At 37.5% G+C, this 24,571-nt stretch overlaps 1 protein-coding gene across 1 annotated transcript in view; it reads right to left on the bottom strand.

The window, feature by feature from the left end:
• CNOT1 (CCR4-NOT transcription complex subunit 1) overlaps positions 1-14,416 on the bottom strand; it is a 66,406-nt gene extending 51,990 nt beyond the window's left edge. The window contains exons 1-12 of the mRNA XM_041767505.1: positions 14,399-14,416; positions 13,557-13,664; positions 12,877-12,975; positions 12,418-12,486; positions 12,278-12,332; positions 11,577-11,780; positions 10,189-10,357; positions 7,815-7,941; positions 7,552-7,662; positions 4,537-4,707; positions 3,595-3,722; positions 1,425-1,665 (exon numbers count right to left, since the gene is read on the bottom strand). Coding sequence (XP_041623439.1) covers positions 1,425-1,665; positions 3,595-3,722; positions 4,537-4,707; positions 7,552-7,662; positions 7,815-7,941; positions 10,189-10,357; positions 11,577-11,780; positions 12,278-12,332; positions 12,418-12,486; positions 12,877-12,975; positions 13,557-13,664; positions 14,399-14,416 — 1,500 coding nt within the window. The remainder of the gene's footprint in view (positions 1-1,424; positions 1,666-3,594; positions 3,723-4,536; positions 4,708-7,551; positions 7,663-7,814; positions 7,942-10,188; positions 10,358-11,576; positions 11,781-12,277; positions 12,333-12,417; positions 12,487-12,876; positions 12,976-13,556; positions 13,665-14,398) is intronic.
• Between the last annotated feature and the right edge of the window lie 10,155 nt (positions 14,417-24,571).

Below are 24,571 nucleotides of genomic sequence, written 5' to 3'. Positions count from 1 at the left end.
TCTGGCTTTAAGGACTGATCTAAAGGCTTGCAGCTGAATGATAGAAATAAACAGTTGGTATTTAGGGAACAGTTCTCATAGAAGCAATGGCAAAGCAACTGCTATCATTGTACACCTAAATTCCTTTCCAATAACTGTCCTAGAGCAACAGAAGATCCAAATGAAACAAATATTCAACAAGAAGTGAGGAGATGCAGCTCCTTTTGGCCTGCCCTTTGTACCCTCATAGCTATGGCAAGAAAGACCTTAAAATATCTGGGCTGCAAACTTTTGAATAAATGTTTGTTAAACATTTTGTAACCTGTAAGTTTACTATGTAATATGAATCTCTAGAAATGGAGGGCTGACTGAATAGCACAGAACCAAAGCTAACACTTTCATTTATAAATGAGAATCTTAACAAATATTTTAAAGGGCTTGTGTATGGGCAGCCCCGGTGGCTCGGCGGTTTAGCACCACCTTCGGCCTGGGGTATGATCCTGGAGACCCAGGATCGAGTCCCACGTCAGGCTCCTTGCATGGGGCCTGCTTCTCCCTCTGCCTGTGTCTCTGTCTCTCTCTGTCTCTCTCTCTCTCTTTCTATCATGAATAAATAAAATCTTTAAAAAATAAGAAATAAAAAAATAAAGGGCTTGTATATGTCAACTATTGAAAATAAAATGATTAAAGAAAAAAGTAGCCAAAACAAGGCACTTGAGGAGCACCTGTGTGGCTCAGTCAGTTAAGCGTCCAACTATTGGTTTCAGCTCAGGTCATGATCTCAGGGTGATTCAATGGAGCCCCATGTGGGTTCCACACCTTGCAGGAAGTCTGCTAGGAGATTCTCTCCCTCTGCTCCCTCTCCCATGCATGCTCTCTATTAAGTAATCTTTTTTTTTTGTCTTATAGGGATAAAGTGCTTGATAACTGCTTTTCCTAAGCTTCTGCATTATTAAAAATATAGGCTATTAGGGGAAAAAATTTCAATGAACAAAAAATATTTACAGCTTAAGTAAATTCTACAGGAATAGGGAGTAAAAGCACAGAGCTTAAAAGACATTTTCAGCAGAAACTAAAATAAAATTTAGACGTTGGGCTTGGATAAAAGAAAAATATCAATTAAATTAATTTGTAATCTCCCATTTACTATTAAAAAAGTGACAGGAGCACCTTCTCGTTTCATGGTAAGTAATTAAACTCCTTACGATTATCAAAAGCAATACTGATGCCTCGTAGTACAGAACTTTCATGATACTGAATGTGGGGCTTTTTGCCTCCTCCCTATTTTTCTTTGAAGTCTTAGATTTTAACACCCATGATGCTAAAAGATTAAGTTTGATGGAAGAGTCACTTTCCATAAATGTCATAAACTTAAGATTGACAATTCTGTTGAACATCCTCCAAAGAATGTCAATTATTAAAAGAAAGAAATGTTCATGTCTTACCTGTCCATGCCATGCATAGTGCAAAATAATAGCAGAGTTGGGATGGTTTCCAAGGAAAATTGGCATCAGTGTGGAGATGAGCTCATGGCGCAAGGTGTGCCAAGAGGTGTTGATCTGTAGTAAGGCCAATACCAGCATGTCTGGACAGTGTTTAATAGGGAAGCTGAAGAGCTGTTTGACTTGCTCATATTGCCCCACCTCTGCAAGCCTCAGCAGAGATTCAATCAAATCCAAGCTCTTCCTAACAAGAATGGAAGTAAGATACTTCGTCAATGAAGACCTAAGTATACAAAAATCCATTTTTCCAAATGAGTGATACCAGCTATTAAAACAAAATTGAGTTATCAACTTGAAAAATATTTAAATTGGTGGTGTTCATATTAAAATTATATGCTGGTATACTTTCAAACTAATTTCAAAGGCAGTCCAAGTTGACAGTAAGCGATGAAGTAGGAGGGGACACCACAGACCAGTAATATAATCATGGATCCTTCTTACCAAGGAATTAACATCAAAGATTTTTGTGATTAGTGTAAAAAATAGAAACATCACAAACTTTAGAAAGTCAAAAATCCAAAATATAAACATAGACCTAATTTATACACACACAAAAAATCTACACAAAAATATAGCCTGAACACTTACTTTGGTAATACAAAGGTATAACTTAAGTGCCTCCTGATGTCAAGCAAGTTCAGAAGTCCACAGCATCCCCTATGCATTATTCTTGCCCCAAGAAGCTGAATTTGGTTGACTTTAATCAAATCTCAAGATCTTACTCTACCCTAAGTCCATGAAAACTATGGGGATAGAGATCAAATTAAATGCCATGAGGAAACATAAACCCCTTACCAATGAGTAGACTAAAAGATAAATTATCCTATTACTTCATCAAAGCAACAGAAAAAATTATACTTCAAAAGACAATGAGAAAAGGAAGACTTACAGAATAAAAGAAACTATGTGAATCCTGTCTGGATTCTTCATCATACAAACTGTTAAAAAGACGTTTTTGATACAAATTTGAATATACAGCTATGTTAAGGAATTGTTAAATGCGCTATGACATTTCAGTTTTATAAAAGAAATACTGCTATACGTATTAGACTGACAGAGAGAGAAAAAAAGCAACAACTAAGCCTTCATATCCAATCTTCTAGCACCTGCAAAAAGGACACACTTTAAAACAAACTACTACATGGGGGGGGGGGGGGGCAATCTTTTGGAACAGGGATCAGCAAACTACATCCACAGGACCAATCTTACCTCCTACTGCCTATCAGTAAATGCTTTATTCAAAGAGCTACACCCATGTTTATACTCTGCTACAATGAAGATTTAAGCAGTTGCTTTGTACAAAGACCACCTGACCAGAAAAGCCAGGCAGATATTAACTAATCCGTTACAAGAAAAGTTCACCATCTTCTACTTTAGTAGATCTGGCAATGCCTAAAGGGTTTTACACTGCCCTAAAAATCCCACCCACAACCCTCAAAATGCAATGATCTGTTCCATGCTGGAAAAGGGTCTCAGAAAACTACTTAGAAAAAATGTAAGAAACAAAGTAGTTACCTTTGAGGAGCAAGCTGGCCCATGTGTCCCCCACCCCCACCCCCCCGCTCAGTTGAGCTGCAGATATGTGCGTGCGTGTGTGTACAGTAATGGAAGAACTTTCACCATCCTTACCTCACATTCCTAGAGGAGGGACTTGAGTTCCAGGAGAAACGTACTGGCCCAGAGTCAGATTCTCCCTCAGAAATTAGGAATTGGAACTCAAATAAACTAGGTAATTTAGCTGAAAGGATTAGAATTGATGGGTTGGCCATCTTGAGCTACTTACAAAGGAAAGAAAACAAGCAAATCTGTACACAGAAGGGATCTAAACTAAGGGTTCAGAAGTAAAACCTCATTCCAATATGTGACAGTTTCAGAGAATACCCACTGGCAGAACTTAGAGTAAAAACATAACTATCTAAAGATAAAGAAACTAAAAATGGATGTTTATCCATCAACATCCCTCTATAAAAATTTAAAGTTTAAATAGGCTCATTAAAAATATGGTTTTGGCAAAAACCTTTTAACTAAGTAATTGCTCCCTGTTAATTTTGTACTGCAAAGAAAAAGCAAGCAGAAGTGGCCCTTGCAAGAAAAGCTAGAGGAGAGTCTTTACCATGTGGCAATTTCTCGATTGTCATCCTCTGGTGGTGCTTTCAGAATATCAGTGGCAACCGTATGACAGGGATAGTCAGCAAAACAGAAGATCTCTGGATTTATAAGGGAATGCTGAATGAAAGAGAGCTGGAACAAGAGAACAAAGTCCTTACCACCATAAATGGCTGCAAATGCTATAAAAATAGGAAATATTTTTATTAGGCTACTCTCAATCTTATTAGAACAATTCATCTTTTAAATCTTAATTATGTGCTCTTTCAAAACAGAGATCCCTGGGTGGTGCAGCGGTTTGGCGCCTGCCTTTGGCCCAGGGCGCGATCCTGGAGACCCGGGATCGAATCCCACATCAGGCTCCGGGTGCATGGAGCCTGCTTCTCCCTCTGCCTATGTCTCTGCCTCTCTCTCTTTCTGTCTGTGACTATCATAAATAATTTAAAAAAAAAAAAAAAAAAAAAACCATAGACAATTCAAACACATGAAAGGTATGAGATAAAATGGTCTTGGAGACAGCTGGGAAAATGGTTGCTATATATATTTCAGTTAAGTCTGACCGTACTAAACTATGATGATATTTTTTTTTCAATATTTATTGACAGTATCTGCTACTCTGCACTGCACAAAGCAAATTCTACATTAAAACAATAATTTAGGGCAGCCTGGGTGGCTCAGCAGTTTAGCGCCGCCTTCAGCCCAGGGCCTGATCCTGGAGTCCCGGGATCGAGTCCCACGTCAGGCTCCCCGTATGGAGCCTGCTTCTCCCTTTGCCTGTATCTCTGCCCCTCTGTGTGTGTGTGTCTCTCTCATGAATAAATAGATGGAATATTTTTTAAAAAAATTAAAAATAAAATAAAAATGTAATCAATGGATAGATGGCACTATATTTTATAAGGAAGAAGTCATTATTTGCTTCCCCTTCTACAGTGAAACAGCATTCACTTACCTGGCCTTCTGCATGTTTCCAAGGTCTATATATGAGGTCTACTGGAAACACTTCCATACCTAAACCCCTCTGAATGCCATAAACCACATTATGAAGTCCTTTACTATCACGAATTTGAAATCCAGGATGGTCCAGTTCATAAGTTACTTCCTTGAAATTCAAACTCGGGTTCTAGAACAGAAAAACATTTTATAATCTAATTAACAAAAAGTGTACACATTTCTATGCTTTATCCAAAGAGCCAAATTAAATCTAATATTAAAATGTTCTAATTATAAACTCAAAATAATCATAACCTGGCATTTCTAGAGACTTAGAAAAGTAATTCTTAATATTCAAAATGAACTGGTCCTGGGCACCTGGGTGGCTCAGTGGTTGAGCATCTGCTTTTGGCTCAGGGTGTGGTCCTAGGGTCCCAGGATTGAGTCCCACATGGAGCTCCCCTTGAGGAGCCTGCTTCTCCATCTACCTATGTTTCTGCTTCTCTTTTTTTCTGAGTAAATACATAAAATCTTTTTTTTTATTTTTATTTTATTTTATTTTTTTAATACATAAAATCTTAAAAAATAAAATAAAATAACTGGTTCTACTAGCAAGGCATTCCACCTTTTAGATCATGATATATTCTGACCACTGGAGTGTGTAAAGGGGAATTCTCTCTTCTGTACTTAGTCCAACAAACAATCCTACCCCAGTTTGGCAAAACTCTTCAATTAGTGCCTCTTTGTTTTTACACCAAGATTCTACTACCTTGAAACAAAGTGGTAAAGATAATTATCTCAAATATCAGGTTTTTTGAAGATTTTATTTGTGAGAAAGAGAGAACACATGCACCCATGTGTGGGGGCAATGGCAGAGTCTCAAGCCAACTCCATGCTGAGCACAGAGCCTGATGCAGGGCTTGATCTTACAACCCGGAGATCACGACCTAAGCCAAAATCAAGTTGGACACTTAATCTCCCCTAAAAAGTATATCAATTTTATGCATCAGGATAAGTGGTCTAAATTCTTTAAGTCAAAATGATTGAAAATTCCATTTTAAAAAAATGTTCTATGAAAAGGTATTCAAAAAAGTAGTATGAGACTTCAGAAAACACAAAGCAAAGGCAACAAGTTTATAGAAGTTAATTTACCAGATACTCGGCACAAAGTACCAAGTTTATTTTATGCTTGAAAAGAAAAAGGCTGGGATGCCTGGGTGGCTCAGCAGTTGAGCGTCTGCCTTCAGCTCAGGGCGTGATCCTGGAGTCCCGGGATCAAGTCCCATATCGGGCTCCTTGCATGGAGCCTGCTTCTCCTGCCTCTGAGGCCTCTGTGTCTCTCATGAATAAGTAAATAAAATCAGAAAAGAAAAAGAAAAAAGAAGAGAAAAAGAAAAAAAGAAAAAGGGTGTCCAAAGTTTGTATTTAAAACTCTTCAAAGCACCATGGATAGTTTAGTTTTGTTCTGTGACTTCTTGTAAACCATGAAGACATTAATGCTTGCTTTACAAAGCAAGGGTACAAAGAACAAACTTCCAATGTGTATTCGCTCTAAGATAACAACATTCAGAAAATAATCTTTTCTTCTTCCTAAAATTTGCTTCAAGGACTAACTGTAACAAAACAGAACCAATAATGTACTGTAAAATAGCATTTTCATAGAGACGAATTTAGTAAATCCACAGGTAAGTTTGGTAAGACCATAAGAACCCCCTGTGGTTTCTTCCTCTCCTCTTTGGTAGGCAATGGAGAAAACAAACTGTTGACCCAAAACGAAATTGTCTTCTGCTCCCTGCCTACAAAAAATGTACAGAAAATTCTAATATATGAGAAGAAAAGGGAAGAAAGAAGAAAAGAGGTTACTAACTCAATTGTTCAAACCCACACTGCAGGCACTCAATTTTATGGCCTTTTCCACTCTCTGAAAACAGAAAATAGGTTGAGATAGCACAAAATATTCTTATCTGAAATTCTTAAAAAGCGATTATTTTCAGTAAGGCAATAAAGTACAATGATGGAACTATTGAGTGAAAAAGCCCTGTTCTTACTTTTGCATTACCACCACAAGATAAAAATAAACAGTAGCTGGTATTCATAAGTGATGAAACTGGTTTTATTTCTCTTTTTATTTCCAAATTTCCCACCATGATCAAGTATTATTTTTTCCTATTACTAAAGCAGAATAAATCTGAATACTCTAAATCCATCTACTATCAAGAAAAATTCTAAACCTCATGATGTTAACAGTAACATCATATAGACAACTATAACCCAATTCTACCTATAAGTTACAAACACAGAAAACTAAAAACGAAAATTAGGAATAATGTACTGACACCTTATAAGGAATGTAATATTATAAATATATATATTCCATTACAGGTAAAGTTAGATTTTCTTCCTTGACATTTTAGAAATGAAGACTGAAGATACTACATACATCCTGATTCCACTATTCTCCCACTGACTGAACTTTATCACTCCCTTTTAAAATCTCAAAGTTGAAAAAAAAATAAAATAAAATAAAATAAAAAATAAATAAAATAAAATCTCAAAGTTGCAGACCTACATTTTTATTTAAGCATTTTAACATTTTAGGAGAGTTACATCTGGGGGAAAATTATTTAGCTTATGGATATTCTAGAAATGGAAATAGTAAGAGAAGTATAGATTATATTTTATCCACCATAAAGACAGCAAAATTTTTGTTGTACTTCCCAAAAAATATTCAGAAGGCCTCCTTTATATAGTCATTACTTTGCACTAAATTCCTCCAAAATAACCATACACCAGGACCCTCAACAGTGCCACTCAGAACTGCACTGCACCAAGTCCTAATGAACAAAACTGGTATTTGATTCTGAACTATCTCTAAAACATAATCATCTCCTAAACTTCATTACTATGAAGCCAATGAAGTCGGGACCCCCAAAACTGCTGCTCTCATTCGGCTGAGCATTTTATTTATTAAAATTTGCTTTCTTTGATCTATATTAACACCAAAAATATAAGATCATGATTTACATGTACTTACCAATTCCTTGAGAACATCAATCAAGACTTCTACATTCCATGTGTGTGCCTGTGCTCCATCACTTTTATCTTTTCCATCACTCCAGATCCCACTACCAGGAGCAGAGATACTCTGTACAAGTAAAATTTGAATTAAACAAACCCAACTACTTAAAGTACTTAGCTCTAGTTGGTAGAACAATCAATCATACTGTAATTTGATAAATAAAATAAAGAGGGCAGGATATTAATTCACATGGCAAACCAGCTGATTTCTGTATTTACCTGTAATGGAATTCCATCTGTCAATCCTGAATGGGTGCGAGCCATCATTCCCAAAACCCTGGCAACCTGGGCAGCTGTGACCTCCCGAACACCAAATTGCATGATTATACTGCGACATTCTTCAATACTGAAACAAAAATTAAACTCAGGAAAACGATACCACCTTCATTACCAAGGTTAAGAGATGCTAGTATGAAATAAGCCCTAAGTGAAACCCTCGACTTTTACTAATAAGTTTTATTCCATGTTATTTTATATAGCTATAAATATAAAAAACACCTACTTAACCAAGAAAATAGGAAAACTTTTCTTTTCACTTTGTCTATATGATAAGATGGATATTAGCTGAATCTATCATGGTAATCATTTCATAATATATGTAAATCAAACCATCATGCTATATGCTTAAGCTGGTACAGTGATGTCCATGAATTATTTCTCAATAAGACTGGAGGGGAAAAAAATAGAAAAAGTTTCAAAGATCGATGGAAGAAAAGCCAAGCCAAAAGGGATGATTATCTTTCACACAAACAAAATTTAATTCATCTTCAATATGAATCAAGTTGCTCTTTAAAATACTGATACTTAAGAGTGCCTGGGTGGTCAGCTGGCTAAGCATCCAGCTCTTGATTTCAGCTCACATCATGATCTCAGGGTTGTGACACAGAACACAGCTGGGAAATTAAGATTCTCTCTCTCTCCCTCTGACCCACCCCTAACCCCTCAAAAAAGATAAAAAATAGAAATAATAAACTAAAATACTGAAAGTCAAAGTGAGTTTGATTATTTTAATACATACAAAGCCTTGAAAATATATCCTAACTCTTCTTTGTTCCTTGAAGTTAACTAAACAAAAGTTTTATAACAGGCACATATTCACACCCACAAATGTATTTTCAAAATTGGAAATTTGGTTTGTATGAACAGTTTGAAAACATTAAAATTTACACTGAAAGTCAAAGCAGAATGCATTAATGCCCTTAACTCTCAAGAAAACATTGACAATCTACTTTATCACAGTCATAAATGTCACTAACAGACAGTATTTCCTTTAGTGTCCCTAGCAAGTGAGAAAAAACCTTCACGTGGCAGCTATGAAACAATGAAAAAAGGAAGCTTGTAGAAAATGAAGATACAGTGGGGATTTGAAGGTGCAAGGAGGGAAAAGACAAACACATCCAGTAGGAATTGATACAGTTTCCACAAATACTCCCCTTAATGCTCTCTCCCCTCCAAAGGATAAAACTGTCTATCCTGGCAACTAGACTAGAAAGCTCTGATTTCTAAATTGAGAAACTAGGGGAGGAAAAAGAGACAGAAATTTAGCCACCAGGATATTTACAGCTGCCATCAAAACTAGTACAGGCATATCCAGGAGATTTTATGAATTAGGCTCCAGACACAACAAAAAAAAAAAAACAAGTCAAATCAATTTTTTTATTTACCAGGGTATTTAAATTATGTTTACACTACACTGTAGGTCTACTAAGTTTGCAATAACATTAAGTCTAAACAGAAATACTTTTTTGCTTAAAATTTGCTGACCAACATCTGAGCTTTCAGTGAGTTATAATCACTGATGACAGATCACCATTAACAGAGTAATAAAAAAGTTTGAAATGTCAAAAAGTGACAAAAAGGAGACAAGAAGTAATAAGCTAATGCTATTGGAAAAAATGTGCCAAGACTTGCTTGACACAGGGTTGCCACAAACCTTCAGTTTGTTTATAAAGGGGGGGGAGGGGAGCAGCCCTGGTGACTCAGCGGTTTAGCACCGCCTCCAGGCTGGGGCGTGATCCTGACACCCAGAATCGAGTCCCATGTCGGTCTCCCTGCACGGGGCCTGCTTCTCCCTCTGCCTGTGTCTCTGCCTCTCTCTCTGTCTCTCTCATGAAAAAGTAAATAAAATCTTTAAAAAGAAAAGTGCGGTATCTCTGAAGCACAGTAAACAAGCATACAAAACGAGGCATGCCTGTATGTGTAAGATTAAATTTAGAAGCATGGGACTCCTGGGTGGCTCAGGAGGTTGAGCGTCTGTCTTTGGCTCAGGGCATGATATCGGGATCCCAGGATGGAGTCCTGCATCGGGCTCCCTATGAGAAGCCTGGTTCTCTCTCTGCCTGTGTCTCTGCCTCTCTCTGAGTCTCTGATGAATAAATAATATACATATATCTATATCTATATCTATATATATATATATACAGAGAGAGATCTATAGATCTATAGATCTCTATATATATAAATAAATAAATTTATAAGAGAAATTCCTGAGAGGCAAAGATAATAGCACATTAATCTTAGGAACTTGCCTTAAAAAAATTACATCACATTTGGCACAAGAGTAATCAAAAGTTTAATATGTCTTACTACCAACCTTGCACAAAAGCCATAGCCTACTTCCTGCATAAAATCAGCCAACGAGCTCTCCATCATGGTTTTAGCTACCCCTCCGGAATCAGGCAGGATCCTGTCCATTAGAATGTCCCGTTTTTCAGGGTATAAAAGTGGTGCAAGCACCACGGGACAGCGTTCCTGGGGAAAATCTGAAGGAGGAAAAGAAGATTACGACTGCTATCCCGATTAAAAACAATCCTAAAAGCGCCTCAAACTTTAATATTTCGTAAGTTCATTTTCCAAGTTTTTTCAGTGTTTTCCAATCCATCAAACCCCCCATGTTATGACCTTAACACCAATTCCAAAATATGAACATTTTCTCATCACAAAATCTGCTTGAATAATTTGTGTTTATATTAGGATCCCAGTATCTAGTGGACAGTTCACAATATCACTTTAAATTTTCACAGGACTACCAGTTCCCAAAGACAACATTAGAGAGAATCAGAGTATCAATGTAACTTCACTGACAAGAAGAAAGCTTTCTATCATTGAGAAAGTTAATGTAGTTTAAAATTAAATTATACAGGGGGCACCTGGCTAGCTGAGTTGGAAGAGCACGCAACTCCTGATCTCAGGGTTCTGAGTTTGAGCCTCTTGTTGGGTGTAGAGATTACTTAAATATAATTAAACTTTACATTTTTTTAAATTAAGAAGCACTTGAATGGCTCAGTTGGTTAGTAATCCAACTGTTAATTTCGGCTCAGGTCATGGTCTCAGGGTCCTCTGGGATTGAACCCCAAGCTCAGCGGGGAGTCTGCTTCTTTTCTCCCTCTCCCTCTGCCCCTCCCCCCACCTGGCTCAGGTGTGTTTTTTCTCTCAAATAAGTAAATCTTTCCAAAAAAATTTTTTGAATAAACTAAGCCATAAATAGTCAAGTTTTAACAGTGAAAATGAACAGCAGTTAGTGTACAAAGATTTGTTTTAAAAAGACTACTTATGTCTCTAAAATAAAGATCTGAGAAGAGAATAACAACAACAGGACCAGGAGTTATCTTAGCACAGCAATACAAAAAGTCCACAAAATGGGGATATCAATAATGATCAATTTTTAAAGTAAAAAGAACATACCACGACAATGTAGTCTCCATCACCCTAAGGTGATGGGAGTCTAGACTACATGGAAATATACCAAGTCATAACTTAGACTGTATTTACAGAACAAGATTATTGAAGTCATGTTCATTTTATAACTTTTTCTATGAGGCTTTAGTCAGTTTCATATTTGAAATTACAAAATACTCTCTTTTTAAAAGTTAAACTTAAGTACAGAAATCATGGTCTTCACTTGTATTCTAAAATCCTTCTGTGATGTGTTTGTGTTCATCCAAAGAAATAATCTTTTGTAGGCAACAAATACTCCTTTACCTCTGCGCAGCGTCTTAAGAAAAGCGTCTATTTGTTCCTGTCCAACTCCAAAGGCTCCCTTCTGCCCAAAGAGGAGATGGGAGAGGAGGAGATGTAGAACCTCTATTGCTATATCTTGGAAGCCACCTTCTTGATTTCCACTGACGTCTGCGTCAATGTAAGAACGCAGAAGATCAGGAAGCTTCTGTTTGATAAACTGGGCAGCTAGAAGTCAGGTAAACCAAAAACCACAAATTACTTTTGCACCACAATAGGTAAAAAGTCACATCAGAACACAGATGACCATCATTCTTATTCACCAACTCACCCCTTACCCTCTAATGTTTTCATAGTTAAAGCTGGCAGATATAAAATAAAAAGCCAATTGCCAGGGGCTGGGGGACAGAGAAATGGAGAACTGCTCAGAGGGCTTACTGTTTCAGTTTTGCAAAATGAAGAAGTTCCAAACATCTATTACACAACAATGTGAATATAGTTAACACTACTGAACTATACACTTAAAAATGGTTATGAAATTATGAAATTAAGTTTTTTATGGCATCTTTTTACCATACATATTTACATTCGTAAGACCGGCCAAAAGAAAATAATCCTGGATTATCTTACACTCTAAAATTTAAACTATGGAGCCTCAAGATTCAAAAACTCATGGATTTAAAGAATTAACTTCACTACAGGATCTTTAAGAAAAAAGAACTTACCAAAACCTCTGAGATCTGAGCTGGAAGAATTCAAGAGGGCAAGGCCAAAAATTACCTGAAACAAAAGGGTCAGATTGACCGAAGAGTCAAGTAATTGTTTTTAATTCAATTTTGCCTCTCTCTCTTCTTTAATCACTTACCTCTTGTACTTTGCTTAACTTGAGAACTTTACTCAGCTGGGCAAATAAGTGGGGTGCAGGTTTTAAACTCTGAAACAAACCAAAATTTATTTTAAAACAACAAAAACTTAAAAAAGAGAACTTAAGATTTTCAGCAAGTTTATAAAAGCATCTATTCACCCAATTATGCTGCTACAGAGGAGTGACAGAATTCTGTAGTCATGCTAGAAACAATACACCATATCCTAGAATTGTGTGGACTGACCATCTTAAACCTTCAAATTATCTGGTTTTAGTACATTTCTATTAATTATCAAACAGTCTTGATTTTGCTAGAAAATTTTTAAAAACCCAAGTAACTATTGAAATTTTTTAATTAAGACATGTCAAAAAAAAAGACATGTCATTATGACATCAAGGTTTAAGGCCTTTTTAGAAAGTCACATTCTTAGGACTACTAAAGATAAAAGCAATACCAACCTTCTGATAGTGCAATGGATTATCAATGGCATAGGACAGCGTCGAGATAAAATTTGGCTTTGTAATCAGCGACGCACACTCCTGAATCAGAAACTGAGTCTTTAAAAAATAAAAAGTGAATTTTCATTAGCAAGCACTAACATTTATCTTCTTCACAAACAGACACAGAGGTGCTCAGAACATTAAAGTGTAATTCAATATTGCACATTTTTTCTAAGCATTATCAAAATTAGCTCTTTAAAAATCCCATTTAAACTAGAGTCCATTCGCAACAAGTCAACACCAACACCTCTACAGAATAGTTTCCACTGACAAGAAGATAACTCTAAGGAACAATATAATGACAAACTATTGCCATACTGAAAATCAAGCCAGACAAACTTTATCTAGAACAAAGATCCCTTCTCTGTCTTATTTATCAAGCAGGACTTTCCCCACATTCCTGCTTCCTGTAGGCAAGTCTGATCCCCAGCAATCTAAGCCTGAACTAGGCAGCTATTAATGGTCTGCAGCCAGGCAGAAGGGAGGAACAAAAAAAAGAACAAATCCCAGTATCTTTTAGCCATTGAACTAAGATTATCTCTGGATGATTAGTATGTGTCGTTTGCTACACACACTATGCCCAAAATGCAATTCATTGAACAACTAGATCTAAGTAAACAAACTCTAAGTCCCAATACCTGATGAAAATCTTTGCCACTGCTTTTACCATCGCCACTGAAATCCACATGCGAAAATAGGCAGCGTAATAAATGCCTGTCTGCCTCAGGACCGTGCCGATTCACAATCTAAAAAGACCAAAAATATAAATTTGTAGTCACCATTAAGGAGGATTAAAAAAAATGTCCCTAGGCAAAATCCCAAATTACATTAATTATTCATTTTGAGTAAGAGTTACAGGAATTAATAAAATGGAGATACCAATATTTTATAATTAAATGTTTCCTACAGTCATTGACAGGAAAAATAGAAGAAATTAATCAGTCCACATAACTGTGCGTACTTTGGTCAATATCTAAACCAAAACACCAAGTAGCATAAATGACATGTAGTAAGAATACAAAGTTTTTAATTATAAGGCAACAATTTTATACCAAACTAGAGTTAGGAGAAAATCACTTTTTCTATGCAGTATTTGTACCCTAAAAATATAACCTGAACTCTAACACAACTGTAACTCTTTAGCTACAAGGCAACGTGCTTAAAAACAAAACAAAAAAGTCTGGAGACGCCTGGGTAGCTCAGTCAGTTAAATGTCCAGCTCTTGATCTCAGGTCAGTTCTTGATCTCAGGGTTTTGAGGTCAAGCCTTCGGTTGGGCTCGCACTGGGCATGAGCTTACTTAAATTAAAAAAGAAAAAACAAACAAACAAAAAAAGTCTAACAAGTTCAGTACTTTAGTGCTGCCTCCAAGCTCCATTAGTTTTTTGCTATTTCTTAAATTTACCTATGTTTGTACTCACTATTCTAATTAGAAAGCTTCAATTATCTATATATGAGCTGTTCTCTCAGCTCCTAACTACCTGGACCTGCCCTCCCATCACCCCTTCACACTGCTTTACTTTTCCTAATAGAGCTTATGACCATCTGATAATTTATTCTCAATATCCCCCACTAGACTTTAAGTTGCAAGAAAACAGGAAATTTGTGCAGTTCAGCTAGCTTCTTCACACCTGGAAAAGAGCTTAGCACACAACAAGGACAGAGTAATCATTTAAGTATTACAAATATTTTTTTACACTTTAGGCTAAATACGGTACTGAACTTCCCTGGTTTAATCTTCAACAACTCTGCCAAAATCTACTGCAATTTTATAAAGAGATGGATACTTGTATCAGACTAATGAGACTTAAATCCTATAGTCCATGAACTAAGAAATCAGGATCTGTAGTCCAACTCCACTGTACCATAATTACATGGCAGCTGGCTAAGTTAACTTATTTTAATTTGTTTTCCCCACCCAGAAAATGCAGCAGTTAAATAAGACCTTGTGGGGAGCCTGATGCAGGACTGGATCCTAGGACCCAGAAATCATGACCTGAGCCAAAGGCAGACACTCAACCAGTGAGCCAACCAGGGGTCCCCAGATTTTTTAAATTTAAACTGAAGGCAGGGGATCCCTGGGTGGCTCAGCGGTTTAGTGCCTGCCTTTGGCCCAGGGTGTGATCCTGGAGTCCCGGGATCGAGTCCCTCATCGGGCTCCCTGAATGGAGCCTGTTTCTCTTTCTCTCTCTCTCTGTCTCTCATGAATGAATGAATGAATGAATGAATAAATAAATAAATAAATAAATAAACTGAAGGCGGTAACTCTCTACATTATAATGATCACAGTTTTGGACTGTAATATATGCAAGTAACGAAGCATCTTCCTAGTAATCATACTTATTAAACAATTTAAATTCTTAAAAATACTGATTCTAGGTTTTTATTATATTATCTGTATGAATACTTCAGGTTACTTTATTTAAAAATACTACATGTATTTGAAACTGTTTAGTATAATAAAAAATGAAAAAATTGTGCATCAGATATAAAGGGTAGTTCTAACTTGAAAATCATTAATTTAAAGGACAAAACTTTCAAACCCTTAAGTAAAACATGGTGAAACTAGGAGTACTTTTTTCTGTTCTTGAATAACAAAAAACTTAATTTCCATTTTCAGTAAAACATGGTCCAGGGAGAAAAGGAATAGTTCATTATTACCACCCTCAAATGACAGGCCAAATGTAGATTTCTACCTGGGACTTAGAATTCCAGAAATAAAACTGTTAAGGACTGATAAATGTCCCAAAAAAATGTCCCTCTGTTCAAGTGATGAATCTGGGGCACAATTAGCCATTAAAGAAAAGAGACTATACATTTAGAAACCTAGATCAGGGATCCCTGGGTGGCGCAGCGGTTTGGCGCCTGCCTTTGGCCCAGGGCGCGATCCTGGAGACCCGGGATCGAATCCCACGTCGGGCTCCCGGTGCATGGAGCCTGCTTCTCCCTCTGCCTGTGACTCTGCCTCTGTCTCTATCTCTCTCTCTCTGTGACTATCATAAATAAATTAAAAAATTTAAAAAAAATTAGAAACCTAGATCAACATACTGCATAAATGACAAAGGAGGTAGAGCTGAAAAAACAACAAAGCTCAAGATACCACTTTTAATGTCTACGAGCAAGCCATCTAGCCAAAGGGGAATGCTGGAGAAGCAGAATGAAGGAGGACATGGGAGGTAGAAACCATTACATAATTAGAAAACAGAAATGACACTCTACCACAACATACTTCTCTGCCCTCAAACATCCCTAAGATTGTTTACATTTGAGTAAATAACGGAGTTGATTCAAAGATGAGCAAAAATCCAAAGACAGCATAGAACCTACTGAAGGAACTGTAAAATAAATGGAGCAAACAGTTAAGACAGATGAAAAACATACATTTAAAGGACTTACCCAAGTAAACAGAAGAATTTAGATAAATAATATTTCATATTGTCAAAGAAATTATACGAACTGTTTTTAAGGGGAAAAAGTCCTCAAAAAACACTGGTCCAAGGACAAGATAAGGAAATGAAAGTAAGCTTGCAGTACTTAAGAAAGAAACTTAAGGCAAAAATCTTCAGAAAAGATAACCATGTATCAGTAGATCTCAATCCACACGAAAAAAATTCAAAGATGGGATGCCTGGGTGGCACAGTGGTTGGAGCACCTGCCTTCACCCCAGGGTGTGATCCCAGAGTCCCAGGGTCTAGTCCCACATGGGGTTTCGCTGCATGGAGCCTGCTTCTCTCTCTGCCTAGGTCTCTGCCTCTATCTAACTCTCATGAATAAATAAAGAAAATATTAAAAAAAATTTCAAAGAAAACAACAAAATCCAAAAAGATCTGAATGGGAATATTAAAAGATATACAATAGGGGATCCCTGGGTGGCTCAGCGGTTTGGCACCTGCCTTTGGCCCAGGGCGTGATCCCAGGGTCCTGGGATCGAGTCCCACATCGGGTTCCTCACAGGGAGCCTGCCTCTCCTTCTGCCCATGTCTCTGCCTCTCTGTGTGTCTCTCATGAATAAATAAATAATTAAAAAATAAATAAAAATGAAAAACATATTCTCAAGCATGAAAGAATTTCATTAACACCACTCAAATCCAAAATGAAACAAATCTGACAATAATCTGCAGCCAAAAAAGAAATGAACGAAAATAGAGGGCTTTTTGGGAATACAGAAAAAGGACAGGAGGCAATAAGAACTGAATCCATTCAATATATAAGACATTTCTAGTAATGGGGCTTGATGGGCTCAGCTGGTGGAACAGAGGACTCTTGATCTCAGGGTCATGAGTTCAAGCCCCACATTGGGTGAGAGCCTACTTAAAAAAAAGAACACATGTCTAGTAAGACTATATTGCCTTTTGAATAAAGTTGTCTTACAGACTTCGGGAACAAAAATTTTACATAATTACCTAGCAAAATTAAATTCTTACTCCCTAAATACTGAAAGCAATATGGAAACAATTAAGCCAATTGTATATCCAGTTGGTAGTATAATGATGCCAAGAACTACTCTTAATAACCTCAAAACAGGGATCCCTGGGTGGCGCAGCGGTTTGGTGCCTGCCTTTGGCCCAGGGCGCAATCCTGGAGACCCGGGATCGAATCCCACATCGGGCTCCCAGTGCATGGAGCCTGCTTCTCCCTCTGCCTGTGTCTCTGCCCCTCTCTCTTTCTCTCTCTCTGTGACTATCATAAATAAATAAAAATTTAAAAAAATATATTAAAAAAAATAATAATAACCTCAAAACATTAATTTGATGGTATATCTCTAGTGAGATACACAGCTATACCTCATTTTATCGCACTTCACAGATAATGTTTTTCAAATTGAAAGTTTGTGGCAACTGTGTATCAGTGACATTTCTGCAAAAGCATTCGCTCATTTCTTGTCTCTGTGTCAATTTTGGTAATTCTCACAATATTTCAAATTTTCCCATTATATTTCTTATGGTGATCTATAATCTGTGACCTTTGATGTTACTACTAGAATTGTTTTGGGGCACCATGAACTACACCCATATAAGACACCAGATGTAATAAATGCCATGTGTTTTCTGACTACTTCACCAACCAGCTGCTTCCCAAACTCTATTACCTGTGACACAACAGTATTGAAGTTAGAACAATTAATAACCCTACAATGGCCTCCTAAGCGTTCAAATGAAAGAAGAGTCAAACATATCTCAGTAGAAATCAAAAGAAATGATTAAGGTTAGTTGAGCAAGGCATGCTCAGTCCAAACTGACTGACCAAAAGCTAGTCCTCTTGTGCCTAAGTCAGCCAAAACACCTATGTCTGCCTATGGTCTCTGCCTCTGTGTCTCTCATGAATAAATAAAAATTTTAAAATAAAATATAATTGGGTATAAAGTCAGTTTTGGGGGGCAACTGAGTGGCTCAGTCAGTTGAGCTTCTGACACCTGATTTCAGTGCAGGTCATGATCTCATGGCTGTGGGATTGAGCTACTATCTGGCTCTGCATTCAGCAGGGAGTCTGCTTGAAATTCTTTCTCTCCCTCTTCCTCTGCCCCTCCCCCTCCACACTTTTCTCCCTTGCTCTCTTTCTTGGGTTCTTGCTCTTTCTCTCTCTCTCTAAATAAAATTCTAAAAAAAGAAAACAAGTCTTTGGAAATCACATCACATGCTTGTAGTCCCTGCTTTAGTTAAAAAGTAACACATGCCCCTCATTCCCAGTTTTATCAAGAAAAATTTCACATGTATAGAAAAATCATAGTAGTACAGTGAACAGCTGTATAACTGCTGCCTAGATTCAGCAATTTAACATCTTACCATAGTTATTTTTGTTATTTATATATTTTTTTTTAATCAAAGAATGGTTGACAGTACGACAGTGATCTGACAATTCCATGTTCTGCTATGCCACCCAAGTGTTGCTACCATCTGTCACCATATAACATTACTACCATACTATTGACTATATTCTAGATCTTTCATTCCTGTGAATTACTCATTCCATAACTGGAACTCTATTTCCTGCTCCCTTTCACCCATTTTGCCCATCCCCATTCATATTTTTTTTTTTTACTGGTTTGATGCTAGACACTTGAGTATGTTATTTCCTGCAAATGAAGACTTTTTTTCTTTTTTTTAAGATTTTATTTATTCATGAGACACACAGAGAGAAGCACAGACATAGGCAGAGGGAGAAAGAGGCTCCCTGTGGGGAGCGCCAACTCCATCCCAGGATCCTGGAATCACAACTAGAGCCAAAGGCAGATGTTCAAACAATGAACCACCTAGGTGTCCCAAAAACCACAGGTTTTAAAAGAAATTTATTAAGGGCCAATGCAACAAACATTTATTTTATTTGGATCCTAATTCAAGCCCACGTGTCATAAAAATTTTTAGATGAGGCAAAAGAGGAAATTTGAGTATTAACTAGATATTACATGTTTAAAAATTATTGTGCTTTTTTTTTTTAGAGAGAGAATGTGCACATGCCCAAATGAGCTGGGGAAAGACTAAGGGGGAGGGAAAGAGAATTCCAAGCAGGCTCCACAACCAGTGCAGAGCACCCACATGGGGTTCCTTCTCGCCTCCCTGAGATCATGACCTGAACAGCATGTTTAACCAACTCAGTCACCCAAAGAATCCATAGCTTTTGTTTTTTTAAAGATGTGACAGTGGGGGGCGGGGGGGGACACCCGAGTGGCTTAGTGGTGAAGTGTCTGCCTTCAGTTCAAGGGCATGATCCCAGGGTTCTAAGATTGAGTCCCACATCAGGCTCCCCACAGGGAGCCTTCTTCTCCCTCTCGCTGTCTCTGATGAGTAAATATTTTTTTTAAGAAGATGTGACAACAAAAAAATAAATTAAAAAATAAAAATAAAAAAGATGTGACAGTAGGGGGCACCTGGGTGGCTCAGTCAAGCATCCAACTCTTGATTTTGGTTCAGGTCATTACCTCAGGGTCATGAGATCAAGCCCTGAATCAGAAGCTCAGCATGGAGTCCAAATGTCCCTGTATCCCCCCTCCCCCTTTGCCCCTCCTCCAGCTCCATCTAGCACACTCTAGCTTTCTCTCAAATAAATAAAGGCTTAAAAATTTTTTTTGAATAATAAATGTGTGGTACACAGCAGATGCTTAAATAGTAGCTGCATGAAATTGTCAGGTCACATTCTGACCAACACAGCTTTCAGAATTTATCCTGAAGAATTATTCCAAATAAAGACGAAAAGGGGTAAGTCTTCACTAAAATGAGATATTATTGGATCTGTTTCTCCAAAATGGGAATTCCAAGATTTAGAAGGACTTACAGGGCCCTAAAATTCAGATTGAGATTAGATTTTGTTCTCTAATCAAAGGACCCCTGAGCCTGGGTGGCTCAGAGGTTTAGCGCCGGCTTCAGCCCAAGGCCTGATCCTGGAGACCCGGGATCAAGTCCCACATTGGGCTCCCTGTGTGAAGCCTGCTTCTCTCTCTGCCTGTGTCTCTGCCTCTCTCTGTGTCTCTCATGAATGGATAAATAAAATCTTAAAAAAATAAAAAAGAACAATGAACTTAACCACTATAATTCATCAAAGCAGCATCAACTGCAATAAACCCTACAAGCATACAAAGCTGATATTTCAATATACTACATACGCTGAACTACATGAAAAGAAAAAATAAGTACTGAGTAATTCCAAGAATTGAGCTTTTCCATTAGAAAAGAATGACCCAAGTTTGAATTTCTAAGAATTTATTCTACAAATAAGCTAACACACATGTAAAAAAAAATGTTGTAACAGCAATGTCAATAGCAAATACAAAAAACAAAGTATATAGGGATCCCTGGTGGCTCAGCAGTTTAGCGCCTGCCTTGAGCCCAGGGCACGATCCTGGAGTCCGAGGACTGAGTCCCACAGCAGGCTCCCTGGGTGGAGCCTGCTTCTCACACCTCTCTCTCTCTCTCTCTCTCTCTCTCTCTCTCTCGCGCGCGCGCGCGCTTCTCACACCTCTCTCTGTGTCTCTCATGAATAAATTTTAAAAATCTTTAAAAAAAGTATATAACCTAAATGTCCATCAATAGAGAAATAAATTATGATCATCCATATAATGGTGATCCTACACTGCCTTAAAAGAAGAAACATCTTACGTATAGAATAAGGAGTACTTTATTTTTTTCTTTTTTTTTTTTGAAAAGCAGACTCCATGTTCAACTGGGCTCAAATACACTACCCTAAGATCCAGAGTCAGATGCTCTACCAACTAAGCCAGCCAGGCCCGCAAGGAATCATTTCTAAGACAGACTGGTAAGTTAGAAAAGAAAAAACCCAAGATACAGAAAACTATCATATGCCAACATATGAAAAAAGGATGGAAAATATTTTACTATTTTCTTCATTTTTAAACTTTTTAAGAATAATTTTGTTTAACATGGTTCAGCTTTATCAGAATAATATTTTACTGTTTTCTATGTGCAAGTATCTTCGAAAGAACAGTTAAGAAACAGAAAACATCAATTGTCTATGGGCAAAGAAAAAACGAGTAGCTGGGGTAATCAGGTTAATAGATGGATCTATTTTAAAAATAAAACTAGGGCACCTGGGTGGCTCAGATGGTTAAGCACCTGCCTTTAGCTCAGGTCATGATCGCCAGGTCCTAGGATCAAGCCCCCACATCAGGCTCCTGGCACAGCGGGGCCTGCTTCTCCCTTTCCCCACTTGTGTTCTCTCCCTGTCTCTCAAATGAACAAATAAAATCTTTTAAATAAAAAAATAATAAAATAAATAAATAAAAAATAAAAATAAAGTTAAACCACAACCTCTACATATCCCAAAAACAAGGAAAAGAGAAAAAACTTACCATACAAACTCCTCTTATATTTATTTACCTGAAATAATTAGGCACCTGTTTCACTTAAAAGCTTGTACTTATATACTACCCACCTTATATAACAAATGTAATTTGTAACAGAGAGAAAGGAAAATTCGTATTTTTTAAAAATAATGCTTCTGCTCCCGGTGCATGGAGCCTGCTTCTCCCTCTGCCTATGTCTCTGCCTCTCTCTCTCTCTCTCTGTGACTATCATAAATAAATAAAAAAATTAAAAAAAAAAAAATTAAAAAAAAAGGGATCCCTGGGTGGTGCAGTGGTTTGGCGCTTGCCTTTGGCCCAGGGCGCGATCCTGGAGACCTGGGATCGAATCCCACATCAGGCTCCCGGTGCATGGAGCCTGCTTCTCCCTCTGCCTATGTCTCTGCCTCTCTCTCTCTCTCTCTGTGACTATCATAAATAAATAAAAAAATTAAAAAAAAAAAAATTAAAAAAAAAAAAATAATGCTTCTGACAGGAACTGTATTAGGTGCTCTTTTTGTTTTTTTTAAAGATTTTATTTATTCACTCATGAGAGACAGAGAGAGAGAGAGAGAGAGAGAGAGAGAGAGGCAGAGACACAGGCAGAGGGAGAAGCAGGCTCCATGCAGGGAGCCTGATGTGGGACTTGATCCTGGGTCTCCAGGCCCTGGGCTGAAGGTGGTGCTAAACCACTGAGCCACCTGGGCTGCCCCTAGGTGCTCTTAACTTCATTTATTCCTAACAAGGATGTCAGACAAATTTTATTTTTATCCTTATTTTGCAGATGAGGAAAATAAAGTTCGGAAAAGCTACCTACTACTATCACACAACTAGTGTAAGTTTTAATTTAACAACATATACAATTCTAAGTATGGAACTCCATTTGATTTATTTTTTAAAGATCTTGTTTGTTTATTCATGAGAGATAGAGAGATAGGAGCAGATAGGCAGAGGGAAAAGCAGATTCCCTGCGGGGAGACCGATGTGGGACTCAATCCCAGGATCCCAGGTTCACAACTTGAGCCAAAGGCAGATGCTCAACCACTGAGCCACCCATGCATGCATCTCTCCATTTGATTTATTAATAAGAAAAGGGTACCATCACTAAAACTAAGATACAGTATACTATTTAACTTTCATGAACATTGCATGAGGGACACCTGGGTGGCTCAGCAGTTGAAAATCAGCTTTCAACTCATGGTGTGATCCTGGAGTCCCATGCAGGGAGCCTGCTTCTCTCTCTGCCTATGTCTCTGCCTCTCTCTGTATCTAATGTCTCTATTCTTCCAAAAAAATTTTTAAAAAAAAGCATGAAATGATCAACAAGTCAAAACTATACTTAAGAACAAGGATTTTTTAAAATTGAAGGTCAACAGTGAAAACACTGAGGCAAAAGATTTGAATTGAACACTTCTCCAAAGAGGAGCATGGGAAAAGATGTTCAACAGCATTAGCCACACTACCAAACAATGTACTTGTCCACACTCATTAGAATGGGTACAAAGACATAAAATAACAAGTGTTAGTAAGGATAAGGTAAAATTGGAACCCTGGTAAACTACTTGTGGAATTGAAAAGTGATCGAGTGAAAAGTCTGGTAGTTCTTCAGAAAGTTAGTGTTACCATATAACCCATCAATTCCATTCTTTATTATATATCTCAAAAATTGAAAACAAAGATCTAAGAACTCATAAACAAATGTTGAAACTCTTAATAGCCACAAAATGGAAATAAATTAAATATCCAACTGAATAAACAAAATGTAAAATATCCACATATAATATTCATTATTATAAATAATATTCATACAGTATTATTACTCATAAAAAGGAATGAAGTACTGGCACAGACTCCCAACATGGATGAAACATCTTAAAGGGGGGGGAGGAAGAGTTGAGGAAGAGAATCTCAAGCAGGGTCCACATTCAGTGCAGAGCCCCACGTGTGGCTCAATCTCATGATCCCGAGATCATGACCTGAGCTGAAAGTTGGACATTTAAGTGACTGAACCACCTAGGTGCCCCCACAAGACAGATGAATCTTGAAAGCACTGTGCTAAGTGAAAGAAGGCAGACACAAAAGGCCACATCTGGTATGACTGCATTTATATGAAATGTCCAGAAAGGCAAATCCATAAAAGCAGAAAGATCAGTGGTTGCCAGGGTCTGGAGGGAGAAGGAAATGGGAGAGCAACTGCTAATAGATTCAAGTATTTCTTTTCAAGGTGATGAAAACATTCTGGAGTTAGATGGTGATGATTAAGTAACTTAGTAAATCCACTAAAAACTACAAACTGCATATTCATTATAAGGGTAAATTTTAAAGTTTGTGAAGTACATCTTAATTTTAAAACATAGATAAGGACAGAGGGACTCGCGTTTAGCATACCTTCACTGGGCATCCTTCCTGATCAAGTTCATTACGGTTCCCTGCATGGAGTTCTTTTTCTCTCTCCTGGAGCACAGATTTTCTGGGTAGTCTTCAGAAAAAGAAAAAGTTAAAGTAAAAAAGTAAAAATAACTCTAGGGGCTCTGGGTGGCTAGTTAGTAAACGTCAGATCCTATTTTGGCTCAGGTTTTTTAGGTGAGAGATGGCTAGCACAGGCTCCATGCTCAGTGGAGTCCTTTAAAGATTCTCTCCTGATGGGGATCCATGGTGGCTCAGTAGTTTGCACCTGCCTTGCCCGGGTGGATCCTGGAGACCCTGGGATCGGCTCTCTGCATGGAGCCTGCTTCTCCCTCTGCTTGTGTCTCTGCCACTCTCTCTGTGTCTCTCATTAATAAATAAATAAATCTTAAAAAAAAAAAATTCTCTCCCTATGACCATCCCCCTGGCTCCCACAAGCTCTCTCTCTCAAATAAAT

The sequence above is a fragment of the Vulpes lagopus genome, chromosome 8 (genome assembly GCF_018345385.1).
Source record: "Vulpes lagopus strain Blue_001 chromosome 8, ASM1834538v1, whole genome shotgun sequence".
Lineage (NCBI taxonomy): Eukaryota > Metazoa > Chordata > Mammalia > Carnivora > Canidae > Vulpes > Vulpes lagopus.
The sequence above is the reverse complement of the archived record's forward strand: the minus strand, read 5'-3'. Positions and strand labels throughout refer to the sequence as shown.